General features: G+C 42.6%; 1 protein-coding gene across 1 annotated transcript in view; it reads right to left on the bottom strand.

Annotated features, from left to right (window-relative positions):
• The window catches only part of cntln (centlein, centrosomal protein), an 86160-nt gene that overhangs the window by 49354 nt on the left and 23228 nt on the right, over positions 1–13578 (bottom strand). The window contains exons 10-12 of the mRNA XM_040147379.1: positions 12779–12919; positions 6330–6449; positions 3385–3506 (exon numbers count right to left, since the gene is read on the bottom strand). Coding sequence (XP_040003313.1) covers positions 3385–3506; positions 6330–6449; positions 12779–12919 — 383 coding nt within the window. The remainder of the gene's footprint in view (positions 1–3384; positions 3507–6329; positions 6450–12778; positions 12920–13578) is intronic.

Below are 13578 nucleotides of genomic sequence, written 5' to 3' on the forward strand. Positions count from 1 at the left end.
CTTTGACATTTCAGTGGCAAATCATGTACACACGTATGCATGTTTGTTAAAGCCCAGGGCACTGCCTGTGTGGCAGGGCAGTGGAGCATTCCCTGTGTGCCATGCAAATGTAAATAATGGCAAAAACACACTCGCAAACGAGGTCATTCAAATGTCTACACTTATGAATACTTAATGACACTTTGTGCTCAGTAGCTGCCCCCTCCATTGAACTTCCCCTTCAACTCTCACACTCACTCTCACACACTCACACACTCTCTCACACACACACACACGCACACACACACACACACACACACACACACACACACACACACACACACACACACACACACACACCATCCCTACTGCCCCCAACTGCATCCCTGCACACTACTCAACTCATCAATCAGTCTTAGCCCAACACATTCAATTCCAATTAGCCTTTCATTTGCAAACTAAAACGGCTTTTAGTGAGAAATCCACAAATTGCAAAAGTAGCAGATGAGAAGAGAATACCATTTTTGTCATGCACAAACACACATGCACACACGCAAGCACGCACGCACGCACTACTCACATTTCTTATTTTCAGTCAATCAATGAGGCAGAGGTGTGGAAATAGATTGTGAGGGTCACTGCTATTGTGGAGGGCCCCTTTTCCCGTGGTCGTTATTGGCTATGTAGATGCCGCCACGCTACGCTAATACTAGTTAAACCCTGGTGCCTGGGATTTGAACGCTACTGACGAATGGCAAATGTTTTCATTTAATACTGCTAATGCCCTTGTGAGCAATTTGGAGTACTTGAACTTCTTCTTAGTGTATGTATGTGGGAGTGTATATGTGTGCAATTGGTGGGTTTGGGTTAGTTTCCCAGAGTGCAAAGCTACTTAACAGATAATCTCACTGTATAGTCACAGAGATTGATACACTTTTACTTATTCTACTGCAAGCACACATTGAATTCATTCTGAACAACCGTATCTTACACTGCCTGGAGCAGTAGATGATAATTTACCCACAGCTGTTTTAATTCTCTCTGTGTGATTTTTAGGTATGAAGTGTATCAACTGGATTTCTTATGAAAGGTGTATGAAGCTTTATTAAGTCATGGTAAAGCTTTATACATTTTAATTTGTTTACAGTGGGCCTAAAAGCTGTTGAGTATGGAGCCATGAGAGAGCTATCTTCTTCAGGCCTCAGTGCTTCCTTCCCTGTGGTATCCGAGTTTCCATTATTAAGCAGGAGGAAATAGAAAGAACTTTTCCATGCTGCTGCGGCTAATTGCTCTGATTCAGGGGGAATCTGTTTATGGGCGCAACTTTGATCAGAGTACGGATGCTTTAATAACCTTTAATTTTATTTGCTCACCCCCATCATCCCCAGTCTGATTAAAAAACTTTTTCCCTTCTCTAATATAAATAAGAAGTTGTCTTTTTTCCTCCTCTCCTTCATGCCATTTTGGGAAAATATGGTGGTAATGGTGAATGGCAGGTTAGTTTCACTGGGACTGGCCAACAGCGAACTGCCTGCATGCTAATGAGCTAATGCAACCTTTGTCTACTTTGTGATTGGCTGATAGTTCTCTCTTGGGCGGAACTTGTTATCACAAACACAAGTGATGTCATTCAGCAGCTGGTCATACAGAAACAAATTCTCTGATAAATTTTATCAGAGAATATATATATATGTGTGTGTGTGTGTGTGTGTGTGTGTGTGTGTGTGTGTGTGTGTGTGTGTGTGTGTGTGTGTGTGTGTGTACATATATACACGCACATATACACACACATACACAAAGTACAGGCATATGTTTGTAGCAGGTAAGGAGAGAGATGCATACTGTCATTTTGTCCTGCACACAAAGGGGATACAAAACCGACCCCCTGCATCATTCCAAAAAGGCAAGAACACAGCATGGAAGCTACAGGGAAATCCCTAACAAGCTCGAAATGCAATGAGACTCAACACCTATCCCCACTGACTTGTTAGGGCCCTGATTTCTCAGCACTAATGGGAGTATTTAAGTCATTTTCTATTGTCTCTCATACAGGCTGGCATTACCCCAGTGGGTTTAACAGCTATTTAAGGATGGGGCTTAATGCCAAATGAATGCCAGGATCATAACATTGAGTGACTGGCTGGTGCCATGGAGGGCTCGGACTGAAAAGGGCAAAGCTGCCTATTGCATCAATTTCATGTCAAATCAGTCATGAAATACAGATACACTGACACTGAGACAACAAACTCGAGCTCTAGGTCTTCTTAGCTCTTTACTCATAAGTAGAGCCCGGTTGGTCTTATTATAGAAACATACATGTTTTCTTCTCACAAAAATCAATGTTTTTATGTAGTCTCTGACAAAAGCACACTAACATTTCTTTGATAACCTGCTAAAATGTATAACAGAGGCACAACTGGTGTTGACTCTGAGAGTTTTCTCTCTTTACAGCTCTCTGTCTTTGTTCCCACTGTCTCATACACATGCTGTTGAGCCGCCCTGAGCTGACATGAGCCGAGTCGAGCCTAGCGCTGAACACACTCTCACACTCACTCCACTTTCACACGGGCTCACATTGCACTGCTGTTTTCATTAATTAACCCTGAGAGAAAACAGCTGACGGGGTCAACACTTTTCTCCCGCGTGGCCACCAAACATATGCACCTTTAGCTACATTTTAAAATGGCCTCAAAGATGCTGTTAAAGAGAAGAAACAGAGACATAAAAAGGGGGAAGACTGGGGGAGACAATGGAAAGAACAAGACCCTTATACTAGTGACATTTTCCAGCACATTCTCAGAATTGTGTAAAAATCCTGTGGTTTCTGGTGAAGATAGCACTTTGAAGCAGGAAATGGCCCTCCCCTTCCTCTCTCTTCCCTCCTCCCTCCACAGGCCTTCTCTAACACCTTGCGCCCCAGGACCAGGCACCTCCAGCCTCTGGTTCTCACATCCTAATGAACGCTAAGGGAGAAGAGACGCAGAAGCGCGCACACACTAGGCACAAAACGGCCCAAATTGACTAGGCTTAAAACCTCTGAGCTTTTCAAAGGCAAAGGGAGGAATTTCACCCTTTTTCCCAAATCCAGCACTCAGGTCTTGTCAGGCAAAATGTGGGGAGCAATGAGGCCCTAAGACTATTTGTGAGTGGTTTCATAGGGTTGTAGCATTTCACCAGGGCTTTTAACATGAGGCAAGGTGAGTTATGTGCTTTGAATGTCTCTTACTCGCTGCTGCTGGGAGGAACTGGAAGTTATCCAAGTTGCTTTATGTATGCAGAAGGTCATGTGGGTTTCAAGGATCTTCAGTGTGCAAACCAATAGGCCCTGTTCATTGTATGTAGTGTCATATTTTCCCAATGTGTTGTGTGACAAGAGTTTGTTGCTAAACATTAAACTGTACTTACAAGCCATTTGATTTTTCCATCTCTTTCAGTTGATCTCTGACTGTCTTGTAGCTGGTCTGAATCAGACTCAGGCGTTCTCGACGTTTGTCATGAGCCCTCCTCAGCTCTTCATTCTCCTCCATCTGTATGGCACAGTGACAAGATTTGTTTTTTCAAAAGATGTACATGTCAAATGAAACATAACTTAATTGAAGAAGGAGTCAACTTCATGTACACTGGGGCAGCAGTGTGGCAGTGAAACTGATAAATGCCCCCTGCCATCTACATTTTTAAACCGGTCTACAGCTGGAACACATTTTCCTGACAGGAACCAGCACGTTCAGATTCTTCTCTCTCTTCTCCACTCTCCCTGACAAATGATTCCACTCTCACTGGGCAACTGAGACATCATTAAGGGACGGCATTAACATGACGAGTCAATGGGGCCACAGAACACCAAGCAGGCATACACACACGCACACACATCACATAACCACTCTTTAACCAGCAAAGAAACTCACTCACTAGAGTTACCAACTGATGACCAGCGCATGTTGTGTTGGTGGGGGTTGTAGCAGTGGGTTTGTTGCTGACACTGTTGTTGACAGCTATTAAAACACAGCAAGATTGGGCTCCTGCTTTAAAGAAGGAGTAAGAGAAGGCAACATATAGATTTTTCTTGTCAGGGGCACCCCTCCTCCCCATCACACTGACCTTAACAGTGAGGGCGATGGAGAAAACACTTTCAACAGGCAGGACAAACAGAGGTGGAAAGAGAGCAATGGAAGAGAGAGAGAGGCAGCTGATGAAAATAGAGGGAAGTCAAAAGAGAGAGAACAGAGAAATTAGAAAGAGAAGAAAGAAAGAGCGAAGCAAAAGAGAAAGTGAAAGGAAGAACACAGGACAGGTTTCTGCTTGAGTGGTCAGGGCTAGGGAGAGTTGTGGAGTGCTTTCTGAAGGGAAGGAGCTTGTTTACTGCTGATATGACACGGCTGCCCTGCAGAGAGGGAAATGCGAGCCCTCAGCCCTGTTATTATTAACAAGGACAAAGAGAACAGAGACAGCACACAAACATGCACCGGACACAAAACGGCTGTGCGCACATGCCATACACATTCACACTGCCAATGTGACAAGTATGGATTTTCCCTCGTGCGGATTATTCACAGAGGACATCTGCAAGACATCCCCAGCCCCTTCAAGCAGCCCCCAACCTCTCAAAAACAAGGCTCTAATGAAAGGGGCCAGATCAGGGCAGTGTTAACTGGTGGAACTAGGAGCTGGGGGAGGATACAGAAGAGTAGAGGCTGACTGATGGAGGGGTTGGATGGACCAAGTGGCAGGGCATTAGCCACATCATGGCTTCCCAGGCTCCTTATAGAGCTTCCCCTGGGCAGCTCAACTCTGGTCATCAGGCCACAGACCCTTGCCCACAGATCAATACACTCCCTTACTCAACCAGAATACACATCTGTGGACGTTCTCAAGCTGAAAAATAATTACACAGCAACAGCTACTGTTTACTTGAAAGTGTGAGGAGGGGGGGTGCCATCATTATGGGAATTGTTTGTTTCTCTGCTGCTGTTAGCTGCTAAGGTCAACATGTCAATGGTACAGGCTGGTGTACCCAATTTGAAAGGCATTATATTAGAAAGAATTGGATTGGATCAACTGGAGAACATTGGACTAGATGGATTGAAGTACTGTAAGAGGCTGGAGGTGAGGTCTCAACTGCAGCTGATGGAGGCCATGTTGCTCAGTGCCAGATCCAAGCAAAGGACACTTGCTAAGTCATACTCTGAACTAATGCCCTCATTAATGTGGTCACAGATGTGAGTTGGCAATCAAGGTTTTTCTGTGCATACCTTTGCTAAATGCCCCTCTACTGGCAGACACGTAAATGGCACCATTAACTAAGACAGTCATGCGTGTCGTCTGAATCTATGTTGAACATTACTGTCTGACTAGGTGTCTGCTGGTGATGTAATTCAGACACTTCAGATCTGACAAGAAAATGATGCCTAATGTGTTCTTGGGATTGTGTTCAAAGGAAGATGACCTCTGCATAATCACTCCCTCACTGGTCAGCCTAAAAGATGGAAAAGATAAAGAAAGGCAAGGAGCTTTTGCAGAAAGTCCAAATAAAAAAAAGACGATGGCAGTGAAAAAAATACTCGGCTGACATAAAAGAGAGAGTAAAATTTTGAGACCTGAATGCAACACAGTCCTTGAGACCTTAAAAGAATCATCGGGGAGAGGTGAAAATTAAGTGTATGTTGCATGCAGTGAATTTGAGAAACAGAAAAAAAGACATGGGACTTAAGAATAGTGGGTGAAAGACGTCATAGAGCATGTGAAGGTTAAAAGACCAATAAAGCTGATTCGTTTAAGGGAAAAAACCCTGCTGCATCCATTTTCACCAGAGCAGCTCCTCTCCTGCTGCTTCACTGCCTACGCACACTCTGTTTGTGTGTGCACACATACGTACGTGTATTTGTGTGTGTGTGTGTGTGTGTATGTGTGTGCGTGAAAGACACTGTAAAGCAAGGTCATGGAGGAGGCAGTAGCACCAGTAGTTCAATTGAACCCTTTGGATACCGTGACTGTTACGGTGCTGCAGACCTTCCTACAACCCAGAAGCTGATAGCAGCAATCATATGTGAGATAGTGGCCACAGCAACAAGCAGCTCCATTAGGCCGGCGCTCCAAGCTAGCAGCTGGCCACCACTTAGCCATTAAGCAAACAATACCTTTAAGTATTTCAAAATCACTGGCAGTCAACAGCTACTGGCATGTGTGGAAAAACTGAGACAAAACCTTGAGACAGAAAAGGTAAGGAAGGTGACGTGGGCTGCAGGAAATAAAAGATATAAACATTAAAGAAGAGTGGAGGATAAATAGTTTAATCTAGACAAGAGAAAAGGAGAGGATATTATGTGAATTCATCTGTTTTAGCCATTGGTTACCTTCAACTGCAGCAGCTCCTCAAGGTCTTCAATCCTCTGTTCCGCTCCTCTTCTCCTCCCACTACCCAACTCCACACTGTTGGCTGGGGAAAGAGACCTGGACCGCTGCACAGGTGCCCCCTGGACAGGTAAGCACAGAGGTACTTGGGTGAGAACTTGATCGCACTTCACTTACATAGACAGGCACAAACCCATGCAACATTAACATCTGTAACAACACTGAATGAATGCAAATAATGGAATTATCCATGTTCATTCCATTTTCCCCTCACCTTGAGGAAAACATGCACATTGTCTTCTTCAGTACACACATATGCACATTCAAACAAACATGCTACCAAAGGAATAAAGCAAGCTGGAGCAGCAGTCCGCAGAAGCTGAAGGGAGGAGGTTCGATTTTGTGTGTGTGTATATGTGTGTGTTTGGAAGCGGGAGTTGCAAACTGAGAGCAGCAAAGGTTTCTCCCTGCGACTGGCTAATGAGTATGTTCATTTCCATTTACATTGTTTCTTTGACAATAATGATGTCCCATTAGGGGAGACTAAAGGGGCTATAGATTCCAGAATGTGCTGGGCTTCATTACAAGAGGTGGGCAGGGAGGCCGCTCTAATTGCTCTACTAGGGGCCTCCAGGTTACACTTGATAGGACAACTGGAAGAGCTGCCGATTAGGAGGGGGTGTACTTTGCTAGCCAACCTCTTCTGTTGAAATAAATAAAGAAGTGGAGAAGTGCTGGGACCTCGCTGTAGAAAAAGCAGTGGGAACAATATGCTAGTGGAATATGAATATGATGGGGTAGGAGGCCCCCTGCAGTGCAAGGCAGGGCTGACCAGATGGCAGGCTAAAATATGCAATGTGACTGAATGCACCACAGTACTTGGGCAGGAGCGGATGAGGAGTACAAGAGGAGGAGTTGGTGGTGTTGGTGATGGAGTGAGGAGGTTTATGACAGGATGGTAAGCCCCCCCCCCACCCTCAAAAGTGTTCTCATAGCTGTTACAAGCTTTTGTTGTTTTAGTGTTGCTTTTGTTATTAAAGTTATAAAACTAAAGATTTCAGCACTGGTCGATTTGGCAACACTTGTGGTTGCTAGAGGTAATGGCAAGTGTGTTTTAATAATACAGGTCCCAGTGCTCCATTCAAAATGATACAGGTATCTGACACTGGTGGCAGCAAACATGTCATGAAGACCTAGTATTTCAGAAATGTAATTTCAGAAGGAGGAAGAGCCACGCATATATGTGTTTATAGTGCAGCCAAACAAACTATGGACTGTGAGGACTCATCACATCAAGTTGTTTAAGACTGAAGAAGACAGTAAAAAATTATTTTTGACACGATAATACTGAACTCATTGTCAAATGCTGTCATGAAACGGTGATGTGGTATGCGTGCAAGGAATGGCTGAATCCTGCACAGCAAAGGTGAACCTCACCAGTAACAGTGAAAACATATCGAGAGAGGCAGTCACAAAATGTAAATAATGTACATTTAATAGCAATTTCAGAAATATTTTATGTTTCAAAAATATTGAAAATATTATACATAAAGAAAATATCATTTATAACTTTAGGTACACATTTATGTCTCATTTTATCACTACAAAATGGATATTTGTAAAATCATTTTCTTGTGAAAAAAATTTGGATGTATGTAAGTGTGTTTGGGAATATGCCCTGGGGCTATAGTTGACTCCAGTGACCTGGTGTGCCCGGTTCTGCTATTACATCTGCATGGGTGCCAACCATGTGTTCCAACTCAGCCGTAATGACTCTATGTAACTAATTAGCAGATTGATCTGCATATTCCTGATGAGTCGCAGGCCAACTGGCTTAGCTTGTATGTACATGGGGGAGACACAGGGGCCAAAAGGGGAATCCAAATCAACTAAAACACCTAGGATTAAAGATGACCAACTCTAAAGTGTGATTTATTGAGGATTAATTCTAAATAGGTTTTCAGGTAGAAATACACTTTGGGAGAATTTATTCAATAATGAGCTGAATATTCTATCATCATGGTCCTTTTGTATGTGAGAACCAGAGAAGAGAAACTGCAGTGTGTTTTGTCTGAAGGGATACAGAGGAAGATGACATGGTGACAGTGACAAATGACTGAGATTTGCTGCAGATGTTCTTTCTGGTCCAGTTGCACGCCTGTCTTCCACAGGTTCAGAAGACACACGCACGCCTTCTGTTTGTGTGGGAAGCTGTATGTTGTGACATTGTTGTTAATAATCCACAAGACAGGCCTGAAAATAAAAAACAGAGAACACTGTTTGCTGTCTACCTCAGCTCGGCAGCTGGTTGGCGGCCATGACCTGACCTGCGCATCACACCCTGTAATGGCTCTGTAAACATGAGAGTGCAATGCAGATGGAGGGGCGAAGGGCATACAGTATAGTAAGAGGGAAAGGAGGAGAGAGCCTAGTATCTAAACAGAGTCTGTATGCAAGCAAAAGTAAAACTCTAATTTACTGAAGGGTCAGTGTCTCTGGCTGTGGAGCAAAGAAGAAACATTTCATCGACTGCCTCCCTCCTCCTTTCACCTCTCCTCCACCCTCTCTCTCGCCTTCTCCCAGAGAGAGGGGTCACTGTCATCAATGGGCTTCTTTATGATTGCAGCAGTGTGTCATGTGTGTGTCTGGAGCTCTCAAAGCTGAACTTGTTCAGGTTCCTGGATGAATAGGAATGTTGTACACATGCACACAAGCACAGGACAAGACACATACATACTGTAGATAGACAGACATAGATAGACATGCAAACACATGGGTGGACATAAGAACACAAAGCAATCTATACAAAAAAATCTATTAAAAAGTAGCACAAAAATTCAAAAGACCAAGAGACACTGCTAACCAATTGACTAATTTAAGAGCCAGTAACCTGAGAACTGAATGTTGTAGGTAAACAACATGGTGTGGAGTAGTTCCTACAAGGAAGCGAGCTCTCATCAAAAAACTTGAAAACGGCACCAAGCGAACTTTTTGAAAACTGTATTGGATCAAACCTATGCTCATAGTGGACCACTGAAATAAACTAAAATAATGGCACAGTGGCACAAGGCATGTGCCACTGTGAACTGCTTGTCGCCTCAACCAATAATCACATTTCACTTTAGGCACTTACTGAAAGAGCTGGAAATTGTGTCCTAGATGGTAGCAGTGGACTGCACAGAAGGTTCATTACATCAGCTTTTAACCTTGCAGTTTGGTATTATTGTTTAAATGGAGGGTAATGAAGCACATCAGGTTTATGGCTTCTGTGGAGCATCATCCTATTTGGAGTGAAACCTCCTCAAAGTGTTCACGTTTTTAATAACAGCATTATTTTAACTTGATTTATGAAGTTAATATGATGTTTACAATATTTTTTACAACTCTTTTGTGTTGCGTGGCTGGGAGCTGGTTGAGTGAAGAATGTTAGTTCATTTCTAGCAGCCTTACAGTATAGACTTAACAGCTTTGTAGTCACAACTCAGGAAATACAAGCAAAAAGGGTTATTAATCAAACTGAACTGAAAATCAAATCTAAAATTATGCCTTAAACTTTCATTCAATTTCAAGCTATTCCACTGTCAATCCTACTCCATTTTTCATTTGAAATTGTGTCATACAAATTCTATTACTGAATAAAATTTGAAAAATATATTGATTTCAACAAATATTCAACAAATACATTTTTTAGTCTAATGGTTCCATGTGAGTAGGATACATTAAGATTTTCAAGTCCTGTGGGCTCTAATCATTTTTCATAAATGTTGGCCAAGCTCCTGCTATATTATCAACATGAAAATTGAATTTGCAAATGTACAGACAGGTGACAAATTAAAGGAAAAACCTGAATAAATGAGTGGAGAAACACAATGAATGCAGATGCATCCACACAGGTGCACTGCATGGTACAACTGAGCAGTCAACATCCAGTCATGCTCTGTGGCAGGTAAAAAAAATACTGAGCAGGCCACCTTGATTCTGATTTTGTATCAAGATGGCAAGAGTAAAGGATCTAAGTGACTGTGAAAGAGGGTTCATTGTTGGGGCATGGATGGCAGGACCTTAAGTCACAAGGACTGCTCAATTGGCAAGAATTTCAATATGAAAAGTGACTAAAGTGACATCTGCATTTCTGCGAAAGACATCAGGAAATAGGGTCGGAAATGTGGTTGACAGCACACATTTTCAGTTACCGTGACTGAAAATGTCAATGCAGGGCGTGATTAGACTCAGATCAGCAAGAACAGTCCGTCGACAGTTACATAGAGAGGGATATCATTGTATGGCTGCAGTGCATAAATCCCTCATTACAAAGATAAATGCACAATTGAGTGTTCAGTGGTGCAAAAACCATAGGCAGTGATCTACAGAGATGTGGAAAAAAGTGATATGGTCAGATGAGTCATCCTTCACTATGTTCACCACAAGTCGGCAAGTGCATGAGTGGCGTACACCAAGTGAACATTACAGGATGAAGGCTTGACCTCTCCAGTGAGGGGAACTGGTGGCTATGTTGTGCTCTTGTGTGGCTGTTACTCAGGAGGCAGAGCAGGTCGTCCACTAAACCACCAGGTCGGTGGTCCGATCCCGGGCTCCTCCAGTCCACATGTCGAAGTGTCCTTGGGGCAGTATACCGAAACCCAATTTGCCACTGATGGCAGTGCCATCAAGGGCATATGTCTAAGAGAATGTGTGAATGGATGAATGTTGTATGTAGCGTAAAGCGCTTTGAATGGTCGATAAGACTAGAAAAGTGCTATATAAGTGCAGTCCAGTTACCATTTTGCTGGCATGGTTTGGGTCCACTTGTCCCCTTAGAGGGAAGGGTCACTGCAAACCAATACAAAGTTAATTAAGTAATCACCTTGATCCTATGATGAAACATTTCTATCCTGATGGGAGTGGTCTCTGCCAGGATTACAATGCCCCCATCCATTGGGCACAAGGGGTCACTGAATGGCTGGATGAGTATGAAATTGATGTTAATCATATGCTGTGGCCTTCGCAGTCATCAGAATTCAATCCATTTGGAGATTTTGGACCGAGTTATTAGACAGCGCTCTCCAACACCATTATCAAAACACAGAATGAGGCAATATCTTTTGGAAGAATGATGTTCATCCCCTCCAGTAGACTTCATGAGACTTGTAGAATCAATGCCGAAGTGCATTGAAGCTGTTCTGGCCACTCATGGTGGCCCAGCACCTTACTAAGACACTTTATGTCGGTTTTTCCTTTAATTTGTCACCCATCTATATCTATGCAATAGATGTATGGTGCGTGGTCAGGGGCATAAATAACTACAGCATCACATAAAGTGAAGCTCATGCCTGACAAGGTGGGACAGGGACACACTTATTGATGGACTTTTGGTGTAATCTTTGAAATAGTGAGCCATGCTGAGTCCAAGTAGTGAGAAGGAGGAGGGCGAAGTCTCCTATAAATACAATTTTTTGTCATCAGCATCCATTTCATACTCACAGAAGGTATGTAAAGGTGCTGAAAAGGTTCAAAATGTTGAATTCTAAAAACAGCGACCTTGACTGTAGGTTATTAGTTTCATAGACCTTTTGATAGATTAATTTAAGTCAAGTTTAGTTTCTTCTTGAAAAGGACAATGCATAAACACCGTGATTTACACTTTTATAAATTCAATTATGATTCATGATTTTATTCAGCATGATAAGGTATCAAAAATGTATCGTGTGAAAAATGCATTACAGTCCCACTCTGATTTAAAGCATCAGCACTAGGATCTAAATTGGCACATTTCTTAATAATTAATAGTATGTCCATAACAGCAGACAGATTGTGTGTGTGTGTGTGTGTGTGTGTGTGTGTGTGTGTGTGTGTGTGTGTGTGTGTGTGTGTGTGTGTGTGTGCGTCCTAGGGCAATCAAAGCAGAGCCTCCAGACAAGGGAAGCATGTCAAATGATATCAATACTATTTATTTATTTTTTACAAAATAATTACCTTACATGTATAAACTGCCACAACAGAAGCACTTCCATTGAAGCTATAATGAGGACAGCGGATTAAATCAAACAATTTATCATCAGGCCAGCTTTACAGCGAGTGAGGCCATCTAGAAGCATGTCCTGCCAAACTTATGAGTGGAATAGTGAGAAGATCAAAAGCTTCTTTCTTGTTCATAATGTACTGCTGAAGCGGTAAATTAGCCAGTGCCTGAGCCCAAGGCATGCGTGAAACCAGCAGCACACGCCGGCCTGGTCACAGTAGGAGGGGCATCTGTGTGTGTGTTGTGGAGTTCAGGACAAAGGTTGGCAGAGGCAGGGTCTGTTAAATCACATGATTCTCAAAAGACCATTTCCTTTATATCCCCTTTCTATGGCTTTGATCTGATCTGAGCAAAGTGGTAATGGATAAGTGTGGGCATGTTAGCCCCACGTGCTGTCTTTGACATAATTGGCAGTAGTGTGTGCTAATCTACCTGCCGTCTTCTGATGGAACTGGTGGATCTTTGTCGAAGGGTCTTGTCCTCTGGCCTGGGATCTGAGGCTCGGGTGGAGGCCTGGTCAGAGTTAGGGTTAGACCTCTGAGCTTTGGCATCAGCCTGTTCTGACACCACCACCTGTAAGGACAGAAAAACAAAAAGATGTCACAGTGTGTCTGTGTGTTTGTGAGCAAGAACACAAGAAAGGTAGAGTGAGACAGACTTATGGGTGGGGAGAACAAGAGAAAAGTGACCAAACTAATTATGAATCCAGAGTTATACAAAGAGGACTGGCTAAAGCACATGCCAAAAAACTAGCTTTGTTGTCTACAACATGCTCCAAGCTTGCATATGTGAATATGATTGTATGACTGAAAAGTATTCTGAAGCTTGGTTTAGATCAGGTTCAACAGGATAATGTTTTCATGTAGTTAAGGACAAGTAAGTCATGATCCATTATGCACACTTCTTGCATTGACTGGTTACTAGCCAATGCACATCACAGAACAGTTTTTATTTGCTGTTGGCCATATTACAAAACCAAAAACATAAAACTAACAAAAAGGGAGAAAAAACAAGCATTTATGAGCAATTACACCAAATAGCATCAGTCACTTTCTATATTAAATTAGTGGATGGACCATATCATAATGGTAAATGAAGTAATGGATAATTTGGCCAAACTTGAAAAATAATATTGATAGCTAAGACAAAACATAAGTTTAAATTCAAATTTTGGGTACATTCTAGACATAAGATGTCAAGAAAGGTGAGGTCAGGTTCGACGTCTTAAGTTT

This window comes from Xiphias gladius, chromosome 15 (genome assembly GCF_016859285.1).
Source record: "Xiphias gladius isolate SHS-SW01 ecotype Sanya breed wild chromosome 15, ASM1685928v1, whole genome shotgun sequence".
NCBI classification, from domain to species: Eukaryota; Metazoa; Chordata; class Actinopteri; order Istiophoriformes; family Xiphiidae; genus Xiphias; species Xiphias gladius.